The 25,169-nt window shown below is 44.5% G+C and overlaps 1 protein-coding gene across 2 annotated transcripts in view; it reads left to right on the top strand.

Moving 5' to 3' along the window:
• Window positions 1–25,169, top strand: part of LOC143974755 (metabotropic glutamate receptor 6-like) — a 195,750-nt gene that overhangs the window by 132,325 nt on the left and 38,256 nt on the right. For both annotated transcript variants that reach the window (XM_077476477.1, XM_077476469.1), the window contains exons 3-10: window positions 15,034–15,250; window positions 15,435–15,570; window positions 17,239–17,393; window positions 17,475–17,615; window positions 18,900–19,100; window positions 20,289–20,428; window positions 20,792–21,727; window positions 22,015–22,274. In XM_077476477.1, coding sequence (XP_077332603.1) covers window positions 15,034–15,250; window positions 15,435–15,570; window positions 17,239–17,393; window positions 17,475–17,615; window positions 18,900–19,100; window positions 20,289–20,428; window positions 20,792–21,727; window positions 22,015–22,263 — 2,175 coding nt within the window. In that variant the 3' untranslated portion in view covers window positions 22,264–22,274. The remainder of the gene's footprint in view (window positions 1–15,033; window positions 15,251–15,434; window positions 15,571–17,238; window positions 17,394–17,474; window positions 17,616–18,899; window positions 19,101–20,288; window positions 20,429–20,791; window positions 21,728–22,014; window positions 22,275–25,169) is intronic.

The raw sequence follows: 25,169 nt of genomic DNA, 5'->3' as shown, positions 1-25,169 counted from the left end.
AATATGTAGAAGAATACGTATCGGCCTAAACTGAGGGGAAAAAATATTTATTATGACAAAAAGTAAAAAATAATGCGTTTTTTTTCAGAATTGTCGCTCTACTTTTGTTTATAGCGCAAACAATAAAAACCACAGGGGTGATCAAATACCACCAAAAGAAAGCTCTATTTGTGGGAAAAAAAGGACGTCAATTTTTTTTGGGAGCCAATTGTCAGTTAAAACGACGCAGTGCTGAATCGCAAAAAGTGGTCTGGTCTTTGACCAGCAAAATGGTCCGGTCTGTAAGTGGTTAAATGTCTTACTATGATGTATCAGCATTAATGATGGTGTTCAGTTTTCTGTAGTCCATGTAAAACATGGTTGTCTGATCCTTTTTGTGGACCAGGACTACTGAGGAGTCCCAGGCACTGTGGGAGGTTTCAATGACCCCTAGCTGTAATATTCCACAAGCTCCTTTTTAATGTCTGCTTTTACCTCTAGTGAGATGTAGTAGGCAGACTGTTGTAATGGGAGGATGCACCCTAGTGTCCAGCTTGTGGACAACAAAATGCACCCTCCCAGGTTTCCCTGTGAAACTGACATGGCATAACACCAGTATTCCCTGCAGGGATGCTACCTGGGTGGAAGAGAGATCTGAGTTGATCTTGAAGGCTAAATCTACCTCCCTGATGTCAGCTAATATGTCTAGCAGTGGATATATCTCTTCTGACTTAGGTTTGCTGCAAACTTGCATTAAATAAGCTGTATAATCATAGTGGGCTTTGAGTATGATCACTTAAATGGCTTTCTGCCGTTTACCCCCTTCTTCCAAACTGTCCAGGTAGGTGCCACCATTCAGATACTTGGTGATTGGGTACATCCTAATATATGCACCTTGTAGTTGACTCTGTTGTATAGGAAATAGAACATACACATGCTGACCAACATTGTACATCTGTTCTCTGGCGTTGTAGTCATATCAACAATTCTGTTTGATATAGACTTTGTGCCATGTTCTTTTGTGCTATTCCCATCAGTATAAACATTTTGTCTTGGAGCTCTAGGATGTACCGTATTTATCGGCGTATAACACGCACCCCAAGTTTAGGAGGGAATTTAAAAAAAAAACTTTTAGGAGGGAAGTTTAAGGAAAAAAACTTACATTTAAATGCCCATCAATGCAGCCTTGTCAGTGTCATTTGCAGCCTTCCATGTCATTAGCAGCCTTCCATTGCAGCCTTACATGTCATTTGCAGCCTTGTCAGTTTCTTTTGGAGGCTTTCCGTTTAAAAAAATGGCGCTGCCGAGATACAGAGCGGATGTCCTGTGTATCTCGGCGGTGCTTGTTAGCTCTCGGCTGTTCTTGGCTATTTTCGGCCGCACTCGGCCATTCTCAGCTATTTTTGGCTGTTCTCGGCGGCTTTCGGACATTCTCGGCGGCTTCAGAAAGCCGCTGAGAACATCTGAAAATAGCTGAGAGTGGGCCAAAATAGCCGAAAGCTGCTGAGAGCAACAGAAAAGGCAAAAGAGCTTGCAATCGGCAGGGGATCAGCGTATAACACGCACCCCAGATTTCCCCCTGATTTTAGGGGGGAAAAAGTGCGTGTTATACTCCGATAAATACGGTACTCCATCAGTGGGACCTTAGGGTCAGCAATTTTGCCTTCCCAAGTCTTGCAGATAAGGTCCAAGAGCCCCCTTACTCTCACCCTTTATAGAAGTTGAAATAATGAAAAAGCCTAAGGGCTCCTGGGGTACCTCTCTATAAGCAAACAAGAGATGGGAAATGTATTGTTCTCATCTCCTTCCCTTGGAACCAGCAAACTTGCACAGCTTCTGTTTTAAGGTTCCATTGAAACTCTTGCACGGATCTTTGATTTGTGGATAGTAGAGAATGGCCATGATATTCATCATATGCATCCCTTGGCAGAGAGTTTGCATCAAGTCGGGCAAACTGTGGGCCTTGATCGCTAATGAACTATGCTAGAAATCCTACTCATGTGAAGATTCTTGTCTGCATGGAGGGATGAGAGAGCCATAGCTTCTGAGTGTGGCATAGTCCACTACTTTCGGGATATAACATTTGCCTAAGGCTTAAAAATATCTACTGACACCCTTTTAAAAGGTTCATCAATTGCAGGAAATGGTTGTAGCAGAGCTGTAGCAGGGTTTCCTGAGCAGTAAAAAAGGGTCCCCAGATCTGCGCTTAACAAAACTGCAGTGGGAATCTCCTTACAGAATCACTGAATACAATACCCAAGCTCTACTGCTGGTGCGGCTAGCTAAGGCTAAAAAACGGTGCTCCTGGGTAGGATGTGCAGTCCCCCAATACTTTTAACATTGATAGATGTAAACAAGGAACTCGGGGGACTCAAATGTTGAAAATCTTTATTTGCTACAAAAGTACATCCAGTAAAACAATATGAGTAAGGCCACAGCGGCCGAAACACATTAGAATTGTTTTACTGGAGTTACTTGTGTTGCCAATAAAGATTTTCAACCTTTGAGTCCACCGAGTTGCCAGTTTATTTGTATCAACGTTAAAGGAATCTTATTACAGACTCCATCTTCTCTCATTCCACTTCCTGCACCCCAGTGGATGAAAATCCATGTGCAGGGTACATGATGTGAACGGATCCCTCTGACACCAGTAAGAAACTTCTTAGGGATGATGTCTTTTTTTTCTAGCAACTTTGAGCAAACTAGTGTGACTTTCATGCTGGTGACTGTGATCCGGTTAGCATTAGTTCCCTTGCTTTTCTGCTGACTAACAGCACAGAGGAATGGGTGCTGGCCAGGTTATGTTACCTTCTTCTGCTCAGGATAATTACTACTGGGATATTTGGGCTTACCACAAGTGTAGCCACCTGCTGGTGTCAGCTGAGGCTGGCTTGACACCAGGAGCTCCATGTACTGGCCTCTGAGACATTTGGCTCACAGGTGTAACAAGGGATGCTGTGGCTGCACTCTGGCAGATTCTGATTTATGCTCAAACACAAATTGTCTCATGGACAGATATGTAGAAGCTGATCCTATGCCGTGAGATCCCCAGGCTAAAAATTCTGCTCTTAAGCCTTTGGTCTCCTTTTGGAATGGGGTATGTAGGTGATTTACCACATCTGTGTAAAAGTCTGCAGGTTCTTTCTGCAGGAATCTAAATGTCTTATGGTACACTTTAGATTATTGTATCCTTTATGACCTCATCCTGCTTGGTTGTCAGTTCCGCATCCAGGGCTTTGTCTCCTAGCCATGTCGTCAAATAGCTGGCTGATGTATTTGTTGCAGGTGGTACTGGTGGCATGTTTTTTCATGGAACAGCAAGTACCTTGTAAGTATAAATGTCACTGTCTCTATTACCATAAATTTGACTGCCTGACTGACTGCAGAAGGTGCTTCCCTGTGCTCCAGGAAACTGAGGTTGTGATCCTGTGTCTTCTGGAGCTTCACCATGTCCAATTCATGACAGCAGTCAGCTTCCCATCAGCACAGCCTCTTTCTCAACCTGGGGTTCTGCAGCTTCCCTCTCAGCTTGTCGCTTGGGGAACTGCAGGTACACCAAAGGATTGTCAATTTGTGTTGCAGTGTTTTCTGCATCTGAGTAAAATCAATGCTGAGTACATGCGGTCTGGTGCTGGCATACTCAGTGGAGCGGAAGTTGCATGCATCAGTTCAGTCTCTGTACTTTAATTCTCCAGACTGTTTAAGCGGCCACTCTTTTCTGGTGCTTGAGGAGGGTATTGACAGAAAATGCCTGACTAATCAAAAGGTCTGAGGAGTGGCCAAAGGAATACAGTTTTCTAAGTGCATTAATATTTTGATTATATCATATGTCACATCTTGGTAACCCACATATTATTGTGTAGCACTCCTGGATATTGTCAGTTACTACAGGAGGTTCATCCATAATTTTGACACCATTGTGGCCCACTGGACAGACATAACAAGGCATTAGCATCCAAAATAGTTAAGTGAAACCCCAAAGCCGAACATGCATTTTAGCAACTGAAAGTCTAACTGACGAATAAAGCTTTTGTAAACAAAAAAAAAAAAAAAAAGAAAGTCACACTATATAAAGAACTACTCTTAGGCCGCGTACACACGCGGGGACTGTTCGCTGAAACTTTGTTCGTCAAACAGTTGCCGCAACAGTCCGCTCAAAATTTGCATGAGCGGACTTGCCCACACACGGCACTTTTTGAGCGGACTGTTTCAGCGAACTGTTTGCCAAACAGTTCGCTCAACTTTTGAAATGAACGGACTCGCCCACGTAAGGCGGAGGCAAGTCCGCCCATTTCGAGCGCGTGTACAGGTAGGCGGGGCCCGCGAAGGAGACGTCGTGGGCACCGCCGCCTGGAATGGACTTAAAGGGACACCCAACGCCGAAAAAAATCGGCGTGGGGGTTCCCCCAAAGTCCACAACAGACCCTTGTCCGAGCACGCTACCCGGCCGGCCAGGAAAGGGGGGCGAGCGCGCCCCCCCCTGAGCCGTACCAGGCCGCGTGCCCTCAACATGGGGGGTGCCTTGGGGAAGGGGGGGGCCGCGCGGCCCCCCCACCCCAAAGCACCTTGTCCCCATGTTGATGAGGACAAGGGCCTCTTCCCGACAACCCTGGCCGTTGGTTGTCGGGGTCTGCGGGCGGGGGGCTTATCGGAATCCGGGAGCCCCCTTTAAGAAGGGGGCCCCCGGATACCGGCCCCCCACCCTATGTGAATGAGTATGGGGTACAATGTACCCCTACCCATTCACCTGTAAAATAAAAGTACCCAAAAAAAAAACACAACACACGAGAAAAAATATTTTATTGCACAGCTCCGGGGGTCTTCCGTCTTCGGGGGTCTTCTCACCGGACTCCTCCGCTATCTACGTGTAGCTCTTTTGCTAGCGGAGGAGTCCGGCTTTCTTCCTCCCCGCCGCCGGCCTCTTCTCCCGACTTCGGGGGTCTTGTCCCCCTCTTCGGTTCTTCTGCCGAGCCACCGCGCCTTCTTGTAGCTCTTTTGCAGGCGGTGGCCCGGTCTTCTGTCACCGCCGCCTTCCGTTCTTCTGCCGGGCCACCGCGCCTTCTTATAGCTCTTTTGCAGGCGGTGGCCCGGTCTTCTGTCGCCGCTGTCGCCGTCGCGGCCTTCCGTTCTTCTTCTTCTTCTTGTTCTTCTTCTTCTTCTCCAGGAGATGTTGACACAACGCTCTCTCCGGCCGGAATGCCAGAGCTGCCCTGCGCTGCCACTTATATAGTGACAATGGGGCGGTGTCACATGGTATATGTCACATGGGTTGGTCACATGGGTTGATGTCACATGGTGACCCCGCCCCCTTACGATGTCATAGTCCCCATGTGACATCAACCCATGTGACCAACCCATGTGACATATACCATGTGACACCGCCCCATTGTCACTATATAAGTGGCAGCGCAGGGCGGCTCTGGCATTCCGGCCGGAGAGATCGTCGTGTCAACATCTCCTGGAGAAGAAGAAGAAGAACAAGAAGAAGAAGAAGAACGGAAGGCCGCGACGGCGACAGCGGCGACAGAAGACCGGGCCACCGCCTGCAAAAGAGCTATAAGAAGGCGCGGTGGCCCGGCAGAAGAACGGAAGGCGGCGGCGACAGAAGACCGGGCCACCGCCTGCAAAAGAGCTACAAGAAGGCGCGGTGGCCCGGCAGAAGAACCGAAGAGGGGGACAAGACCCCCGAAGTCGGGAGAAGAGGCCGGCGGCGGGGAGGAAGAAAGCCGGACTCCTCCGCTAGCAAAAGAGCTACACGACGATAGCGGAGGAGTCCGGCGAGAAGACCCCCGAAGACGGAAGACCCCCGGAGCTGTGCAATAAAATATTTTTTCTCGTGTGTTGTGTTTTTTTTTTGGGTACTTTTATTTTACAGGTGAATGGGTAGGGGTACATTGTACCCCATACTCATTCACATAGGGTGGGGGGCCGGTATCCGGGGGCCCCCTTCTTAAAGGGGGCTCCCGGATTCCGATAAGCCCCCCGCCCGCAGACCCCGACAACCAACGGCCAGGGTTGTCGGGAAGAGGCCCTTGTCCTCATCAACATGGGGACAAGGTGCTTTGGGGTGGGGGGGCCGCGCGGCCCCCCCTTCCCCAAGGCACCCCCCATGTTGAGGGCACGCGGCCTGGTACGGCTCAGGAGGGGGGGCGCGCTCGCTCGCCCCCCTTTCCTGGCGCGGCCGGGTAGCGTGCTCGGACAAGGGTCTGTTGTGGACTTTGGGGGGACCCCCACGCCGATTTTTTTCGGCGTTGGGGTTCCCCTTTAAGTCCATTCCAGGCGGCGGAGCCCGCGACGTCTCCGTCGCGGGCCAGCCTACCTTCACACGCGCTCGAAATGAGCAGACTTTCCTCCGAGCGGGAACAGTTTGCTCATTTCGAAAGTAGCCTACACACGGGCGGACTGTTCGCTCAAACAAAGTTTCAGCGGACAGTTTTTCGGAATTTCCGAAAGACTTTGTCCGTCAAACTCCGCTGAAACTGTCCGCTGAAAGCCTACACACGGGCGGACTGTCCGCTGAAACACTGTTCAGCGGACAAAGTTGAGCGAACAGTCCGCCCGTGTGTACGCGGCCTAAGTTGCTTCTGACTTTAAAGGGGAACTTGTGTTTCAAACGTTTGCCTTGAGTGCTGGCTTCATCATAGTCCTCTCCTAGATGGTGAATGTGGAAGAACACCCCATGGTTTGCCAAAGCTGAGACTGAACCCCACGGAAAATAATTATAGCAGCATGATTCCCTTATAATTAAATAGTAGGTGAGGTAGAAAAAAGACACAAGCTTATCAAGTCAAACCTATGTGTGTGATTATATGTCAGTATTACATTGTATATCCCTGTATGTTGCGATCGTTCAGGTGCTTATCTAATAGTTTCTTGAAACTATCGATGCCCCCCGCTGAGACCACCGCCCGTGGAAGGGAATTACACATCCTTACCGCTCTTACAGTAAAGAACCCGCTACGTAGTTTAAGGTTAAACCTCTTCTCTTCTAATTTTAATGATTGGCCACGAGTCTTGTTAAACTCCCTTCCCGCAAAAAAAAAAGTTTTATCCCTATTGTGGGTTCACCAGTACGGTATTTGCATATTGAAATCATATCCCCTCTCAAGCGTCTCTTCTCCAGAGAGAATAAGAGAGAATAAGTTCAGTGCTCACAACTTTTCCTCATGAATAATTGTGCCTCTAAGTCCCTACTTTACCTCTTTGACAGGAAATTCTGCCTGGTTATGAATCACTCATTGCTCAAGTGGATGGTCCAGGTGAAAGAAAAAAATACCCTGTTGGTGTTGCTTTTTCAAATACAAATGTTAATCCTTGACCATGAAGCACAGAGTGGAGAAGTTTCACAGTACTGCAGATGTCATCTCCAAGACACATGGTTGGGAAAGTGTTTGACCTGATGGAATTGTATAGAGAGTAGTATGTGACAGAGCTTGGGCTAAAATGACAGACAAGGATGGGACATAGTTATTACCCAGAACGCAGACTGGGATGGTCTTGGGCTTCAGGAAGGCCTTGTGAGGAAAATAGATCAGTTATAAGAGGCTGATTGTCAAATATTTTGACAGAGAAATTTTACAGATTGTTTGCTGTGAGAGAGCACTGGGGGAATTCACCCGTCAGACTGCATATTACTTAGGCTGAACTCTATTCTGTTTGCTGAATCAAGCAGGACTTTGTTGCTTCAAGAAAAGCCTTTTCCACATCAGGTGCTATTTTTAACCACTTAAGGACCAGCCTCGTTTTGAGATCTTGGCGTTTACATGTTTAAAACAGTTTTATTTGCTAGAAAATTACTTAGAACCCCCAAACATTATATATTGTTTTTTTTCGAACACCCTAGAGAATAAAAAGGCGGTCGTTGCAATACTTTTTTTCACACCATATTGGCGCAGCGGTCTTACAGGCGCACTTTTTTGGGAAAAAATTTACTTTTTTGAATAAAAAAATAAAATTAGCCCAATTATTTTGTATATTGTGAAAGATAATGTTACGCCGAGTAAATTGATACCCAACATGTCATTCTTCAAAATTGCGCCCGCTCGTGGAATGGCGATGTTTAAAAAATTCTACAGGTTACATGTTTTGCATTACAGAGAAGGCTAGAATTATTGCTCTCGCTCTACCGATCACGGCGATACCTCACACGTGTGGTTTGAACACCATTTTCATATGCGGGCGCTACTCACGTATGCGTTTGTTTCTGCATGCTAGCTCGGTGGGACGGGGCGCATTTAATACATTTTGTTTTATTATTTATTTTACCTTTTATTTTTTTATAATTTGTACATTGTTTAAAAAAAAAAGTCTCTTTTATTCATATTACAAGGAATGTAAACATCCCTTGTAATAGAAAAAAACATGGAAGGCCCATTTAAATATGAGATCTGAGGTCAAAAAGTCCTCAGATCTCATATTTAGACTAAACTGCAATAAAAAACAAATTGTAATTTAAAAAAAACTGGCCCTTTAAGAGCTATGGGTGGAAGTGACGCTTTGACATCGCTTCCGCCCAGCAATTGTATGGAGACAGGTGGGGGCCATCTTCCCCACACTCGTCTCCATACTGAGCCAGCAGGAGAAGGCGATCGCCTCCGCCACTGCCGACAGCTCTGGTAAGTGGCGGAAGGCACCGGATCGCGCGGGAGGGGGGCCCTCTCCCACCACCAATAAAAGTGATCTCTTACGGCGAATACGCCGCAGGGACTACTTTTATCTTCTAGCAGACCGCCCGCTGAAGAAGGGCATACCGGGGTTATGGCAGCTAGCTGCTGCCATAACAACGATATCCTCCTTCAAACAGCCACCATAAAACCACGACAGGCGGTCCGTAAGTGATTAAACACATTAAAGGAGAAGAATGGCCAAAGCTCTTTTGGCCCTACTTCTCCAGGGGATCACAGAAGTGCACTCCGTTCTGTACTCCTGTGACCCGTACTCAACTGACAGTGAACTAAAGCCTGCTGTCGGCTGATGCCATTCAGCCAGTTCAGGCTCTAGAGAGATCCCGACTTTGATGTTTGTATCCATGCACATGCCTAGCTGGCAGCTATCTCAGCCTCTCAGTGCATGGCTGAGAGCCTAAGCCAGCCGCTTCCAACCCCTCCACAGTCAGGTGTTCAGTGAGCACTGAATGGGCAGAGCAGAGAGTCGGTGATTGACACTCTCTCTCTGCTCACTGAACACCAAGAACTGAGTGATCAGCGGTCGTTGATCACTCATTTCTTGGCGTAAAGGTGGCAGGGGGCAGGTGCAGTATTGGATCTATATTGCATCCATCTAGATGAGTATGAATTTTTCTTTTTTTCATATCCCACAGTTTAAAAAACTGGCATGCCAGTGATCAATAGCGCGGTGTAGTCATTGAATTTGTTTCCAATTTCTGAACTTATCATTGCACTAATGGCAAGTAAAACTCATTAGGTATTATATTAACTGGTGTTTTATGTTTAGACATCAGATCAGCCCCAAATCCTTCTCCATTAGACTAAAGATTGATCACAATTTCTGCACCTTGAAAAGTCAGATCAACCCCAATTCCTGTACTTTTTTACTTCAGAATATCAGCCCCAGTTCCTTTACCTAAAGCGCTTGAAAGAAGCCTCATCTGCAATCACAATGTGAAAGCCGAGTGCTTTCACACTGAGATCCCTTTCACACTGGGGCGTTTTTCAGGTGCTTTAGCTTAAAAAAAAGCACCCGCAAAGCGCCTGAAAGAAGCCGCAACTACAATCCCAATGTGAAAGCCCGAGTGCTTTCACACTGAGGCGCTGCGCTTGCAGGGCGTCAAAAAAAGTCCTGCAAGCAGCATCTTTGCAGCGCTTTTGGAGCGGTGAATATACCACTCCTAAAGCACCCCTTCCCATTGAAATCAATGGGAAGCACCTGCAAAACGCATGAAAAGCACCTGCAAATTGCTTTTGGCAGCAGTGCTTTGTCGGCGCTTTTAACCCTTTATTTGGTCACCAGCAGGGGTTAAAAGCGCCCCCCCTAGCGCTTGAAAAATGTTGGTAAAGCCCTGCTAGTTTAAGCGGCGCTTTACGAGCGTTTTTCGGGCGCTGGCCGTGTGAAAGGGCTCTTAAAGCACACAGGCTTTCACATTGGGATTGCAGATGAGGCTTCTTTCAAGTGCTTTACATGTGCTTTTTTTAACACTAAAGCGACTGAAAAACACCCCAGTGTGAAAGGGGTCTTACTGTACACCACAAATCAGTGCCAAATCCTGCATCTTTACACCTCAGATCTTTATCAATTCCTGCACCTTCAAACTTGAGATCAGCCAAATTCCTGCACCTTCACACCTCACATCAGCCCCAATTCCTGCACCTTCACACCTTAGATCAGCCCCAAATCTTACACCCTCACACTGTTGGCCAGTCCCAATACCTGCACCTTTACACCTCAGATCAGCTCCAAATCCTGTATTTTTAGATCTCAGATAAGCTCCAATTCCTGCACCTTCACACCTCAGATCAGCCTCAATTCCTGCACATTCACACTTTAGGTCAAGTCCAGTTCCTGCACCTTCACACTTCAGATCAGCTCCAGTTTCTGCATCTTTGCACCTCAGATCAACTCCAATTTCTGCACTTTCAAACCCTAGATCGGACACAATTCATGTACCTTTTAGACCTCAGATCAGCCCATTTCTTGCAACTTCATGCTTTAGGTCATTCCAAATTCCTGAACCTTTTAGATGTCAAATCAGCTCAAATTTCTGCACCTTCAGAACTCAGATCAACTCCAATTTGATCAGAAGCACAGGGGTCTTACATTCCTGCTAGAGGGCTCAAACCAGAGGAGGAAGCGTTTAGATGTGCAAGCAGTCTTTTTTCATGATGAAAAGCTTCCATCTGACATTTTATGTTGGAAATTCCGCTCGTGTGTACTCTGCATTGGTCTCTGTCCGAGCAAATGGTCTTTTATCCCCCTTTTTTGTTACAGCAAGGGATGAGACAAGGGTATCCTGTCCCTGCTCCTCTTTGCAGTGGCTTTTGAACCCCTGGCATGTCTGTTGCGACAGGCTATTGGGGTGATTGATTTTGTAGAGGCCAGGAGCAGGAGAAGCTTGCACTTTCTGTCCGATACACAATCCTCTCTCCAAGAGGCTTCCGTCTCTTATTACAAAATTTGGTAATTTTTCTTGGTTTAAAATTAATTGGGATGAATTAATTGGGATATATGGCATAAATTCTCCTGTTGGGTCTCCTTTTGGCACCTTTAGCTATCTCGCTTGCTCATATTAAGGTAGATTTTCAGATTGAATATCGGGGTATTACGATCTCTTCCAATATGTAACTCAAAACATGCAACCTGTATTTTTTTGTTTACAAACGATTTTTATTATGGAAAAGATCAAGGTAACCTGTAGAATTTTTTAAACGTCGCCTATGGAGATTTTTAAGGGTAAAAGTTTGTTGCCATTCCACGAGCAGGTGCAATTTTGAAGCATGACATGTTGGGTAACAATTAACTTGGTGTAATATTATCTTTCACAGTATAAAAAAAAATGGGCTAAATTTACTTATTTTTATATTAAAAAAAGTGTATTTCTTCTAAAAAAGGTGCACTTGTAATGCCCCGTACACACGAGAGGGATTAAGTCTGACAGACTTCCGACGGAGTTCTAGCGGAGTTCCGCCGGAGTTCTGGCGGACTTTTCGACCGAACGGACTTGACCACACACCATCACACCAAACTCCGACGGAGTCGAACGTGATGACGTACGACTGGATTCGACGTAGGAAGTTCATAGACAGTAGCCAATAGCTGCCCTAGCGTCGGTTTTAGTCCGTCGGAGTAGCACACACACGAGCGAATTTTTCGAAGGGGACCGGGTCCGGCGGAGTTCCGTCGGGAAAATTTGAAGCATGCTTCATTTCTAAAGTCCGTCAGACTTTTGCGAAGCTAAAGTCCGTTGCAGCCCACACACGAGCGGATAGTCCGCCGGACTCAGTCCGTCGGAGTTTGGATGTCGAAAAGTCCGCTCGTGTGTACGGGGCATTAGACTGCTGTGCCAATACGGTGTGACAGAAAGTATTGCAACGACTGCTGTTTTATTCTCTAGGGTGTTAGAAAAATATATATAATGTTTGGGGGTTCTAAGTAATATTCTAGCAAAAAAAATGCTTTTAACTTGTAAACATCAAATCTCAGAAAGAGGCTCGGTCCTTAAGTGATTAATGAGCTCCGACTGCTGGAAAAGACCATCAGGCCTGCAACTCGGACATTACGGTCATTACTACTTAAAGGGCCCTTATGAATAGGCTGGCTTGGGTTTTCCCCTTTAGAAGTCTTGCCAGGATTAAAATATTAACCCTCACGTATCCTTTCAGGTCATATTCAAGTGGTATTCCATTGTACATATGTGTATATAATATACTTTTATTGCCAGATTGTCTTAACTTGTATTATTGTGGAGCAATTTTTCTACTGAACTAGGACTGTTACCCGAAGTTCAGTTGATCTATTACCTCCTTTGTGCAACAAGATCTTCCTTGAGTTATCCAGTAAATGTTAATAGAATATAAACTCATTGAGTGGTTTGACTTATAGTGTAAACGCATAACGTTTTATCCAAGTTTTTGTTGAAACATCCAGCTTCATGTAGGCAGAAATGGGAACACAAATAGGGTTCCATTTCTGATGATGTTTGGAAAGAGATTCTACAAGTAGTCCCCTCTGTTTCTCTTTCTCCTTCACATATGCTCACACAATTATTTATTATACATAGAGCATAGGGCTTTTTAGAAAACGCATACAGTGGAGCACAGCATTTATTATAACAAAGAGGACTGTAGTAACAATAGGTTATGATACCAGCAGGAAAGGGGGGTGGGCACAGGTACAAGCAGACAGGCAGGGAGGGAAGGGAGAGGAGGACACAGGAGCACATAGGAGAGCAGAAAGCAGGACTGCGGATGTCGGAGGCACGTAAACTGACTACGATGTTAGGGTTCTGCAGCCATGATAAACCATAGTCAGTTTACAGAGGGGAGGGTATAGCCAAGCGGGATCAGCCAGGTATTTCAGGTGATTCTCATCCACCTGATCCCCCATCCACCCCTCCTCAGCTCTGACTCGTGCTCACACCTCCTCTACTGCCTTCATCTTCTCCCCCTCCCTTAAAAGCTACATCGTGCACATGCCTTACCGATCATTGTTGTGCTAATGTAATGTATCTGGCTAGCTCTTGCACAGACATCCCCCACTGCCTCTCTTCAGCCAGATCCTCTGGGGATGTCTGCATCCGGGCATCAGGGTCAGGTCAGAGAAAGTGCAGCTTACCTTCCGAGGCCCCACTCCCGCCCCGCCACGGACTATCTGGGATGCTGGCATCTCTCTTGTCACCGCACTGTACTCAGGGAGTCAAGCTATCAAAAAGCCCCAATCCTAGTACAGATGTAGCTGATAGGCTGTGGCTGATGTGTCCAGTTCAGGTCACTTCCGGTATCCTGAACTGGTTCTGGTTAGGGTATCAGAGCATTTTCACGAGTACTGATACTCACGAAAATGCCTAGTATCGGCACCGATACCAGTGTCGGTATCAGAGCAAATAGTGTAATGAACATAGCAAAAGAGGGCTTGATCAAATGTTGCCAACCTACCAGATGGAAATTTACTGACAGAACAACCAAATTTTAGTGGCACAGCCAAGTTTTTACTGCCATTTTCAAAAGTTACAAAATTCAAGTTTTAAGTGAAAATTTCAGTATTTAGGCTACAAACAAGTACAATATGCAAGTAGCAATGTATTTTAAGGTAGATATTAAGACAAAAAAAAATATTACTTAGTTTATTTTGGATAGAGTACGAAAGTAGCTCAGGGACAGAACTCAAGAAGGGAGGTCAAGAAATTAGAATGGGCAGGCACACATACATAAAATTGACTCTCACAGCTTATAATGACACCTCACCGGCACGACACGTCCCTTCCTGAGTCACAGTCCACACCAGGTGGTCCCTTCAGTCCACTCCCGTTCAAACAGCACTGACAGTCCCACTCTCGGCTTGCCTTGCTCCCATCCCGGTAGACCCACACGCTCAGCTCAGCTCTGCTTGGCTCCCTTGCACCATGACAGCACACCACACACTCGGGCACTGCCTCCACCAGACCCGCCACCTGAACACACTGTAGCAAGCACTCGGATGAGTCGAGCGCCACAGCCATATTTTTTACTAGCAACCTTTTCCTGTCACTGGCATTTACTGGCGGGAGAAAAGTGCTCATTTTTTATTGGCTGCCAGTAAAAATACTGATGGTTGGTAACACTGGCTTGATCTACAACAAAAAGTCTACCAAAATGAAGGGATTTTTGAGGAAATTTGTACTGTATTTGCGCTTAGGTCATTACCTCCCTCATTTACTGAGTTCTGCTTAATGATTTGAAATTATTACCAATTTGCGGGGAAATTAATCCATTAGAGTCTCTTAGAAAAATAATAATTGTGCACCTTTTTTGTTGCTCTCAAGCTGGACTTCCAACCTACCTCACTGCGGCAAGGGAACGTAATTTCCGCATTTGCATTGGCCCCTCCTCCTTTCCCCCCTCCCCCCCACTTGCTGCCTTCTGGGACCTGTGTGTGTCCCAGAAGACAACGGGGCCATTCAGAAAGTGCAGCGTGACTCGTGCATGCGCGGTAGGCAACAGGCTGTGAAGCTTGAAGGTTTCACTTCCGCTTTCCCTTATTTGCAATGCCAACGCCTGCACCTGAGCTGATGGCCAACATTGTGGGATATTAAAAATCAGCAGCTGCATTACAGTATTTGTACCTGCTGACTTAAAAAAAAAAAAAATTAGAGGCTGGAACTATGCTTTAAATAATCTATTTAGGTACTTGCAACCTGCATTCTTATGTGGCACTGCTGGTTCTTGCCTTCATGTGTTGGGATAAAAAGAATTGTATAAAGTATTGTTACATTCATTCCTCCAATATTTTCTGTGTGCCAGGATATTTATTGTCAATGGTTGATTGTCTATTGTAGCATGAAAGTGTTTCAATATCTGGTAATATCCGATTATAAATACTATTGTCAATCTTTATGCCTTTCAGATTCCTCAGATAAGCTACGCCTCAACAGCCCCGGAACTCAGTGACAACAACAGGTATGACTTCTTTTCCCGTGTGGTACCACCGGATTCCTATCAGGCGCAGGCCATGGTGGATATTGTCAAAGCTCTTGGATGGAATTATGTGTCCACACTGGCATCTGAGGGCAACTATGGCGAGAGTGGAGTTGAAGCTTTTGTACAGATTTCCCGGGAAGCTGGTGGGTTTTGTATTTCAGCCGTAGCAAAAAAAAATACATATATATATATATATATGCGTGTGTGTGTATATATTTTTTTTAATTTAAAATCTGTGGTACACTCGATATAAGTTTAGACGTTCCTGTTGTGACCACTCATCTTAAATATATATGTGCTGTCTATTATGTTACTCTCATTTTGTAGGAGGAGTGTGTATTGCCCAGTCTATTAAGATCCCTCGGGAGCCACGTCCTGGAGAGTTCGATAAGGTGATAAGAAGATTACTAGAGACTCCCAATGCTCGTGGCATCATTATCTTTGCCAATGAGGATGACATAAAGTGAGAAAACTTTGCAATCTTTTTCTTTCAGTTCACATATTTTTGCATACAGCTTTTTGCTCTATTCTTCCAACGTTTAATATTTTGGTTCCTTTTTTTTAGCCATTCAAAGTAAGCATTGCTCCACTTTTCTTTTCTTTTTTTTTTTTTTTAAACCGACCTTTTAATTATTTTCATTACAGTGAAACTCCAGGATTTAAAAAAAAAACTTTATTATTGGTCATCCCAATGAACTTGCTTAGCTAGAGAGGGAGAATCTGCCTTTGTAATACCTACATGATCCTATTGAGCCACCCCATTTCTTAGCATCCATTCAGACATTTGTGCTAGTACATGGATGCTCTTTTCATACCTCAAAGAAAAACAAAGTTCCAGCTACAGGGTTAGCTGGATAGAAAGTCTGCACAAAGTGACATTTTCATTAATTTCTTGTGTGGCAGTTTTAAAAATCTGGCTTCATAATAAAATGTTATCAACGAATAGATGGATTAGTTAATTTATATAAATAATAATTTTATTAGTTGCTTAACATACAATTACTTGTACAGCACTTAGTGCAAGAAAAGGTCCAGGAGTTAATTTCTGAGAGAAAACAGTACCTACAAAGCTAGTAAGTGTTCTCCGAGATCTTGCAAAGAATACAAATGCAATAGTGTGTAGAATGTATGAGTGACTTTGCTTAGGATAGCACCAATGCTTAGGGCATATACATGTACAACATTACAGAGCATACACCAGAGGGAGTCAGTCCAGTTCAAGTAGAAACAAGGTAACCAAGTCCTCTGGATACCATGAGTATGTATTCCAGACATCTTTATACAAAGTCTGCAATAATATCAAACAATTTTCAAAGTGTATAGACTGAGGTAGCAAAATAAAGTAGCAAAAGGAGCATTAAGGAGAATACCAGTTTCTCCACCCTCAGATCCAGGAGCTCCACTTGAACAGCCCAGCAAAATAGGACTATACCTAAGGATGCAATCTAAGATAGATCCTCTTTAGTATGGCACAGTTACCATACATTATTATGTCGTTAAAGGGTGCTAGAAGGGATGTAGGTTACATTTTTTTCCAGCCGAGTGCCACCAGGCATCTAGCTACAGTAAAAATATGTAATAGTAGTTTTGGGAAAGACTAGTGGAGGCAAGCTGAAAATAAAATTTTAGGAATAAAGGCAATTCTGGAATAAAAAAGCTTGATAAAGGAGGGAATGGGCTGATTCCCATTATGGCTCAATAAGTGGACATTGCCAATAAAGAAGAGATAAAGAGAGCCTTGCCACCAACAATCACTGACCGTTGGGTCAGTTGAGTTAAGGAATTCTGGGTTTAGATACCAGTGATAAAGTAATAAAGTACCGTATTTTATATAGGTTTTCCTAGAGGGTGTGAATCAGACTTTTAGCCACCTGGGACCATATGATTTGCCAAACCTTCAAAGACAATTTCTCCCCCAAATCTCTCTCCCTCTTACACATATAGAGCTGTTCATTGGTTAATTGTTAATAACACTGACTTACAAAATGACTGATGAGGCCAGAAGTCATATGTGTTATATCATTTTGTAACACAAAATAGTTTGTGATGATTTCATCAAAATTATGATATCTAAACACTATTTGTTATATGTGTAATGTCTCCTGACCTCAAATCTTCCTTATGCTGGTAGGCGAGTTTTAGAAGCAGCCCATCGAGCCAACCACACAGGACATTTCTTGTGGGTGGGGTCTGACAGCTGGGGATCCAAGACTTCCCCTGTTTTGGGACTGGAAGAAGTTGCAGAAGGTGCTGTAACTATCTTGCCAAAAAGAGCCTCAATTGATGGTGAGTAGGTCTGCTGTAAACATCTTGTTAATCAAAGCTATAGTTCTCAACAATTTACAGCTGTATCTATCTACATTTTAGGGTTTGACCAGTATTTTATGAGCCGGACATTGGAAAACAATCGGCGCAATATTTGGTTTGCAGAGTTTTGGGAAGACGACTTTAAGTGCAAATTGACCAGATCTGCATCCTTACAAGAAGATTCCAGGCGAAAATGTACCGGTAGGCTTACAATGTATACAGAACATAGTGAAATCACTTGTGCTTCCAACTGTGGAGATATATGTACAATATATATATTAGCTGCCACTGCACAGGATAGATGTGCTTGGTTGGTTTGTTTTTCAGTTGTGGTTTTTAAGGCATTTTAAATGTATTGTTAATGTGTTTTAGTAGCAAATGTGGAAGATGCATTTCCTGGAAACCCCACTGAAAATTTAGAAATCACAAGGTCTTTTTAAGCGCTATAGACTTAAATACATATTCCTGTAATCAACATAAAGCTGATCAAATTCAGGTTGTATTTTTGTTATTGAATTATATTAAATTAGTTGTGACAGGTAGATAGGGCTCCTTGTATGTAATTCTGTGCTAAATGTTTCATGTAAAACTTCACGCATAACTAGAGTGAATATTAATAGTTAATCTGTCCACAAAAATCAATTTTATAAATAAACTGTTATTTAGTAGAGTTTTTTTACCTTTCAGCTTGCCCAATTGCTTGCTTCCTTGCTTAAAGTACATTCCTTTATATGACCTGTACCAGTCTTTATATGGGATTTACATTAACTTCCCAGAAAACCCTTGCTGCTGAGACATACCTGTCTAAATTACCCGAGTTTGCTGTACACCATGTGATCACATTATTACCAAACTACATTCCTGTCCAGTTCTGCCTAAAAATACACATTTTAAGTGTGGAACCTGAAATGCTGACTTTGCAGTTATAACTAACATAATTAGGCCACGGTAATGACAATGTCTGCCGCTGAATTCAATGGAATAAAAATCTATATCATTGTAAGCCACTGTTTTACATAATAGGTTTTGTTTAGATCTAAGGCCTCTTGCACACTGCAGCTTGAAAAGCTCAGTACCGAGTATTTTACCAAGCTAAAATACAGCCCATTAATTGTAATGTGCCTATGCACACAGGCACGTAAACAAGCGCCATGTATTCTTCAGTAAAAAAAAATAATAGAAAAATCATAAATTTTGGTCAGTAATTTATGCCTCATGCGCGCAAATGTGCGCATTTGTGCCCGTTTGCGTGCAAATTTGCACAGATTGTCCATTGACATGGACAACCTGAGAACAAGCTTCTGCGCATGCGAGGAAATGTGCGCAAAATTGTGCAAACACATATGCACGAAAAAATGCATTTAAAAAAAGCATCTGGAAAAAGTATATGCTCAAACAGGAGTATTGTGTGCAAGAGGCCTAATGTTTTTTTGGGCTATGCAATGCCTGTATTGGGACATCCTAACTAAAATTTTTGTATTACAGGGGAGGAAAGGATTAGCAGAGACTCACCGTATGAACAAGAGGGAAAAGTGCAGTTTGTCATTGATGCAGTGTATGCAATGGCTCATGCCTTACACAGCATGCATATTGATCTCTGCCAGGGAAGCCTTGGGGTCTGTGACAAGATGGATCCTATGGACGGGCGACTGCTATTACAGTATATACGTAGAGTAAACTTCAATGGTAAGAGTGATTCTAGAAATTATTCCAGCCTAAACAGTGAGTGCTTTTTATATTTCAATCTTTATATTGAGTTTAAATACCAAAGAAGGCTCCCCTAGCGAGGAGTAGAAGGCAAATCAGGTACTTGTTTATAGTCAACAATAGTGTTACAACAGATCGTCCTATTGGAACAGTTCACTTAAAGTGGTTGTAAACCTAGTTACACCACTTGTACCTACAGGTAAGCCTATAATAAGGCTTACCTGTAGGTACTGTACATATCTCCTAAACCTGGACATTTTAGGAGATATTCACCATATACGCTTGCGCTAACATCATGGCCCGCCGTGCCGTTTCTTCAGCAGCCGCACAGTGACTGGCGTCTCTCGTGCGCATGTGCGAGGGTGACATCATCACAGCTCCGGTCAGTCACCGCGCACCTGGAAATAACTCCATTAGACATGTCGTTGGTTACAGCGCTGTGCGGGGGACAGCTACAGCAGCTTCGATCTAAGGTAAGTATTTCATAATGAGCTAGAATGCGATGCATACTAGCTAATTATGCCTTTGTCTTACTCCTGTTTTTTTTTTTTTTTTTTTTTTTTTGGGGTTTACAACCACTTTAAGTAATGAGAGCAAAAAAAAGGTGTAATTTTACATGTGCTTGGATGATATGAAAACAAAAAAAATACAATAAAGTCGTATCTCACAATCGATATTCTCCCCTGTAGACTTTTTCTTTCCTGCACCAAGTGTCTACAGAAATTCAAGTCATGAAGCAAATGTGAGATGTAACATCATTGCCAGAAAAGTGAAAAGAAAAATGAGGGAAGTGTAGTGAGAGAGAGAGTCCCCAGATTGCACTATACCATTTTGAGATATCAAAGCCATGGCTGTCGGGTTTTGTCAAATTTCAACTGGGTGTTATTAGGGGTACACAAGCGTTTGTCATTAATCATTATCCAATTCGATTTTTATGTAACGTAAACTAATTAAGTCACTGACTGGTTCCAGCTTCTAGCTATGGCAATTCTAGCCATCTCAATGTCCAGTTTTTGGATTAGGGATATTTCAGGAATCCTAGGAATATTTACGTGAGTGCTTTTTAATACACCTTTTACCTTCTAATTAAAGCTTCCTTAGTTTTAAACTATGAAGTCTTGCACTGAAATTTAGTAAATACCTTAAGCTGTTTTCCTTTTTGTTTAGGAAGTGCTGGAACTCCTGTCATGTTCAATGAAAATGGAGATGCCCCAGGACGATATGACATTTTCCAGTATCAGATGACCAATGCTTCTGCTCCATCCTACAGAGTGATTGGACAATGGACAGAGTACCTACGAATTAATGTAAGAATGACCCTGTTAAATGACATGATATTTCATGTAAAGTCATTGTTATTATAACTGATATACAGTATTTTCAGTTCAGTTAACTGAATTGTCCATATTTTAGAAGTTGAGTAAAAGTTACAATTTGTTTTTCATGTTTATATTGCTAGTTTTCCCCCCTTCCCTTTTCTTGCCCTTGTCCTTACCTTTGACCTAACCTTGGGACATTGTATAAAGCACCAAAAAACTTTTTCATAGCTAAACTAAGGTTTTCAAATACAAATACCACAGATGTACAGTATGTATATACAGCCACAATGTGCTGTTCTTTACTCATGTGCACTTAACACTAATGTGTATTTTTTAATTTTCCTGCTACAGATTGAGGAGATGCAGTGGTATGGTGGACAGCCTGACATTCCATCATCTGTATGCAGCCTTCCCTGCCAATCTGGAGAGAGGAAGAAGATGGTAAAGGGGGTGCCATGTTGCTGGCACTGTGAGCTGTGTGATGGGTACCAGTTCCAGCTGGATGACTTCAACTGTCAGGCTTGTCCCTTTGATATGCGGCCCAATCTCAACCGAACTGCTTGTCGCCCAACACCAATTGTAAAACTGGAGTGGCATTCAGCATGGGCCGTACTGCCTCTCTTTTTATCAATCTTGGGTATACTGAGTACCCTCTTTGTGGTTGGGACCTTGATACGTTTTAATGATACTCCTATTGTGCGGGCCTCTGGACGAGAACTAAGTTATGTTTTGCTTACTGGAATATTTTTAATGTATGCCATTACCTTCCTGATGATGGCAGAACCTGGAGTGGCAGTTTGTGCTCTTCGGCGCCTTTTCCTTGGTCTTGGCATGTGTATTTCCTATGCTGCCCTCTTAACCAAAACCAACAGGATATACCGCATCTTTGAGCAGGGAAAGCGTTCAGTGACTCCTCCTCGATTCATTAGTCCAGCTTCGCAGCTGGTCATCACCTTCAGCCTCATTTCTGTACAGCTGTTGGGCACAGCCATCTGGCTAGCAGTGCTTCCTCCACACAGTGTGATTGATTACGAGGAGCAACGAACACCAAACCCCGAGCTAGCTAGGGGGGTGCTGAAATGCGACTTGTCTGATTTGTCCTTAGTTAGCTGCTTAATGTACTCCATCCTCCTCATGGTCACATGTACTGTATATGCAGTGAAGGCCCGTGGCGTGCCTGAGAACTTCAATGAGGCCAAACCAATCGGTTTCACTATGTACACAACTTGTATTGTCTGGCTGGCCTTTGTACCCATCTTTTTTGGCACCGCACAGTCTGCTGAGAAGGTGAAGAAAATTACCTGGACTTCACCTTTTTTTTTTTTTACACTCATTCCTGCAAAAACTCATTGGAACTCCATCATATCATATGACCACTTCAGTTAATGCCCGTGTTCATTAACCTGTGTTCTGTGGAAAACCCTATGTTTGAAATCCATCTTCATTCTGCAGGTCATGTCAATTTCATGAGCCATTATCCAGTGTGTTTCCATTGATTGGAGTCATTTCACAGTTCCCATTGTTCTTCATTCAGCAGTGAAGTCAAACTGTCTTCTTTTACCTCACCCACTTAGATCTATATCCAGACCACCACCTTGACAGTATCGATGAGCCTGAGTGCTTCTGTCTCACTTGGAATGCTCTACGTGCCCAAGGTTTATATCATACTTCTCCACCCTGAGCAAAATGTGCAGAAACGTAAGCGAAGCTTCAAGGCTGTGGCGACAGCAGCCACTATGTCCACCCGCCTGTCCCAGAAAAACAGTGAGCGGCAAAATGGGGAAAGCAAACCGCCTGAGAAGAGTCTGCCTGAGGGCAAGTGATTAAATCAAAGGTATTTATAGAATAAGATAATAATTTTGTTTGTGGTAAACCAAAGATGCTCAACCTTTTCATTCTGGAATATCCAAGTGTCATTTTGCCAGTGCAAAAAGTTCTGGCTCCCCACAGGCCAATCAAGAAATAAATGTTGTATATAATAGAATGGAAAACACTTTATTGGAATGATAATCTTTTTTATTTCTCAAACAAAGAAGGTTTTATTGAGCATAGAAAATTAAATATACATGTTCCAGAACAGAGCCATTACATATGATCTCCAGAGTATACCACACAAGGAAGCAATACAAAAAAATTCAATTTCTCTTATATTCAGCAACCAACTCCTCTCTTAGACCATTGGGTTGTATACCTTCCCCTTTAGGAGACATTAGGCAAAGTTATAACACAACACGCATAACTTTCAGTTCCGCCCAGGGGGCGGTCCCCTAGGTATCATCCCTCCACCCTGCCTTGCAGTAATCAGTTTTATTTTGCCTAGTGAAGGAGATAGACCTAGGAACCCTGCGGGCCCATAGATCTGTTTTTTTTTTTATGCAGAAGCTTCACTTTTTGCACAAGATGTGTGATCTTGTGATGACAGGCTGGTTCACTTATCCTTGTAGTCTCCCTAGTCCGGCCATTGAGCAAATGGTACAGCCCCAAAGGAGACCACCATGAGCTCCAGGACTCGCATGCAAAAGCAAAGCGACGGTCACCTGCGGTTCATCCACAGTTTTACCGTGGATCTAAGCCCAGGTACACACGGTCGGAGATTTTGCCAACCAAATCCGTCAGATTTTGCCCGTCGGATTTAGTCTGACGGATTGTGTCCGAAACTGTTGCATACACACGGTAGGGCCAAGTTGGCGAAAAATCCGATCTTTCAGAACGTGATGACGTAATTTCGTTACGATGGGACTACATTCAGGCTAGTAGCCAATAGCTTTGATGTAGGAATTTGATCTGAGCATGCGTGGCACTTGGTCCGATGAAAATGCTCTACACATGATCGGATTAGGTCCGTCCGGCCCAGTTGGTCGGGAAATATTTCCAACATGTTGGAAAATTGGGTCGGACAGAGATTCGGACGGATTCAGTCCGATACATACCACACACAGTCGGATTATCTGACGACACGGTCCGATAAGACTCATTCCGTCAGATTCTCTGACCGTGTGTACAAGGGCTAAGAGTACGTGGGCTTAGATCCACGGTAAAACTGTGGACGAACCGCAGGTGACCCGTGCTTTGCTTTTGCATGCGAGTCCTGGAGCTCATGGTGGTCTCCTTTGGGGCTGTATCATTTGCCCAGTTCTACACCGAAGTCCTGCAGAAGGAGATCTTGTCAAAATGGGACAGATCTCAGTTGTCCCTGAATCACTGATCTGGTGGCTGAGGTCCCTGGCGATTCAGGCCAGAAAGTCATTCCTACTTCTGAAGTGGACAGTGATCACACAGGACGCCAGCCTTTTCAGCTAGGGTGGAGTAATGAGCTTCAGTCGGCTCAGGGCCTCTGGTCGACGGAAGAATCCAAGTTGCCGATGGATCTGCTCGAACTGAGAGCGATCAGGCTGTGCCTCTCCACATGGTCAATGAGACTGCAAGGACGTCCGATCAGAATCCAGTCGGACAACGCCACTGCAGTGGCATACGTCAATCACCAAGGGGAGGTGAGTAGCTCAGCCTTGGCACAGGTGGTCGCTCACATACTTCGGTGGGCAGAGCGACATGTACTGGTTTTGTTGGCCATTTACATTCCCGGAGTGGAGAACTGGCAGGCGGACTGTCTGAGTCGCCAGATGCTGGACCCAGGAGAATGGGCGTTGCATCAGGAGATATTCAGGTTACTGTGCCTGAGGTGGGGCATACCAGACGTGGATCTTCTGCCCCCGCCGTCTCAATCGGAGGGTGCCAAGATTCTTGTCCAGGATAAGAGATCCGTGGGCAGACGCGTCAGACGCGCTGGTGACTCCGTGGGATCAGTACCAGCTGATCTATGCCTTTCCTCCACTGAAGCTGTTACCACATCTGATTTGCAGAGTGGAAGCCGAGGGGATCCCAGTAATACTGGTGGTCCCAGATTGGACTCAGTGTCCCTGGTACGCAGACCTGGTGCACCTGGTGGTAGACGCTCTTTGGCGACTGCCATTACGAGAGGACCTTCTGTCTCAAGGTCCGATTCTCCATCCTGCTTTACCATCGCCAGCTTTAACGGCACGGCTATTGAGAGCCAGGTGTTGAGGAACCGGGATCTGTCAGACTCAGTGATCCCAACTATGTTGAGAGAACGGAAATTTTTCTTCTCAGAAGATATATCATCGTTCCTGGACGGCCTACCTCTCCATGTGTGCGGAGAAAGGTTGGCATCCGCGCTCTTTTTTCCATATCCAGGATCCTGCTGTTTTTTCAGCAAGGAGTAGACCAGAAAATGGCGTTAAGCACTATTAAGGGGCAAAAATTTCAGCTTTGGCTGCCTTTTTTTCAGCGACCCCTGGCGTCTCACTCATAGTGAGTACCTTTGTTCAGGGGGTTCATCATGTAGTCCCTCCGATGCGTCAACCGTTACCCCCATGGGATTTGAACCTGGTGTTATCGCGCTTCAAGACCCACTGCTTGAAAATATCAGGGAGTTTCCCCTGTTGACTCTTTCCCAGAAAGTGGTCTTTCTAGTGGCCATCACCTCGGCCAGGAGGGTTTCGGAACTGGCGGCCTTGTCTTGCAAGTCGCCTTATCTGGTTATCCATAAGGAGAAGGTGGTGTTGCGTTCCCAACCGTCCTTTCTACCGAAGGTGGTCTCGGCTTTTCACATTAATGAGGACATTGTGTTACCATCTCTCTGTCCTAGGCCGAAACACCCTAAGGAGGTGGGCCTTCATGCACTGGACGTGGTTCAGGCTCTAAAAGTGTA

This window comes from Lithobates pipiens, unplaced genomic scaffold (assembly GCF_037356315.1).
Source record: "Lithobates pipiens isolate NorthernLeopardFrog02 unplaced genomic scaffold, aLitPip1_a1.2 Scaffold_1, whole genome shotgun sequence".
Classification (NCBI taxonomy): Eukaryota; Metazoa; Chordata; class Amphibia; order Anura; family Ranidae; genus Lithobates; species Lithobates pipiens.
This window is presented reverse-complemented; position numbering and strand designations above follow the sequence as displayed.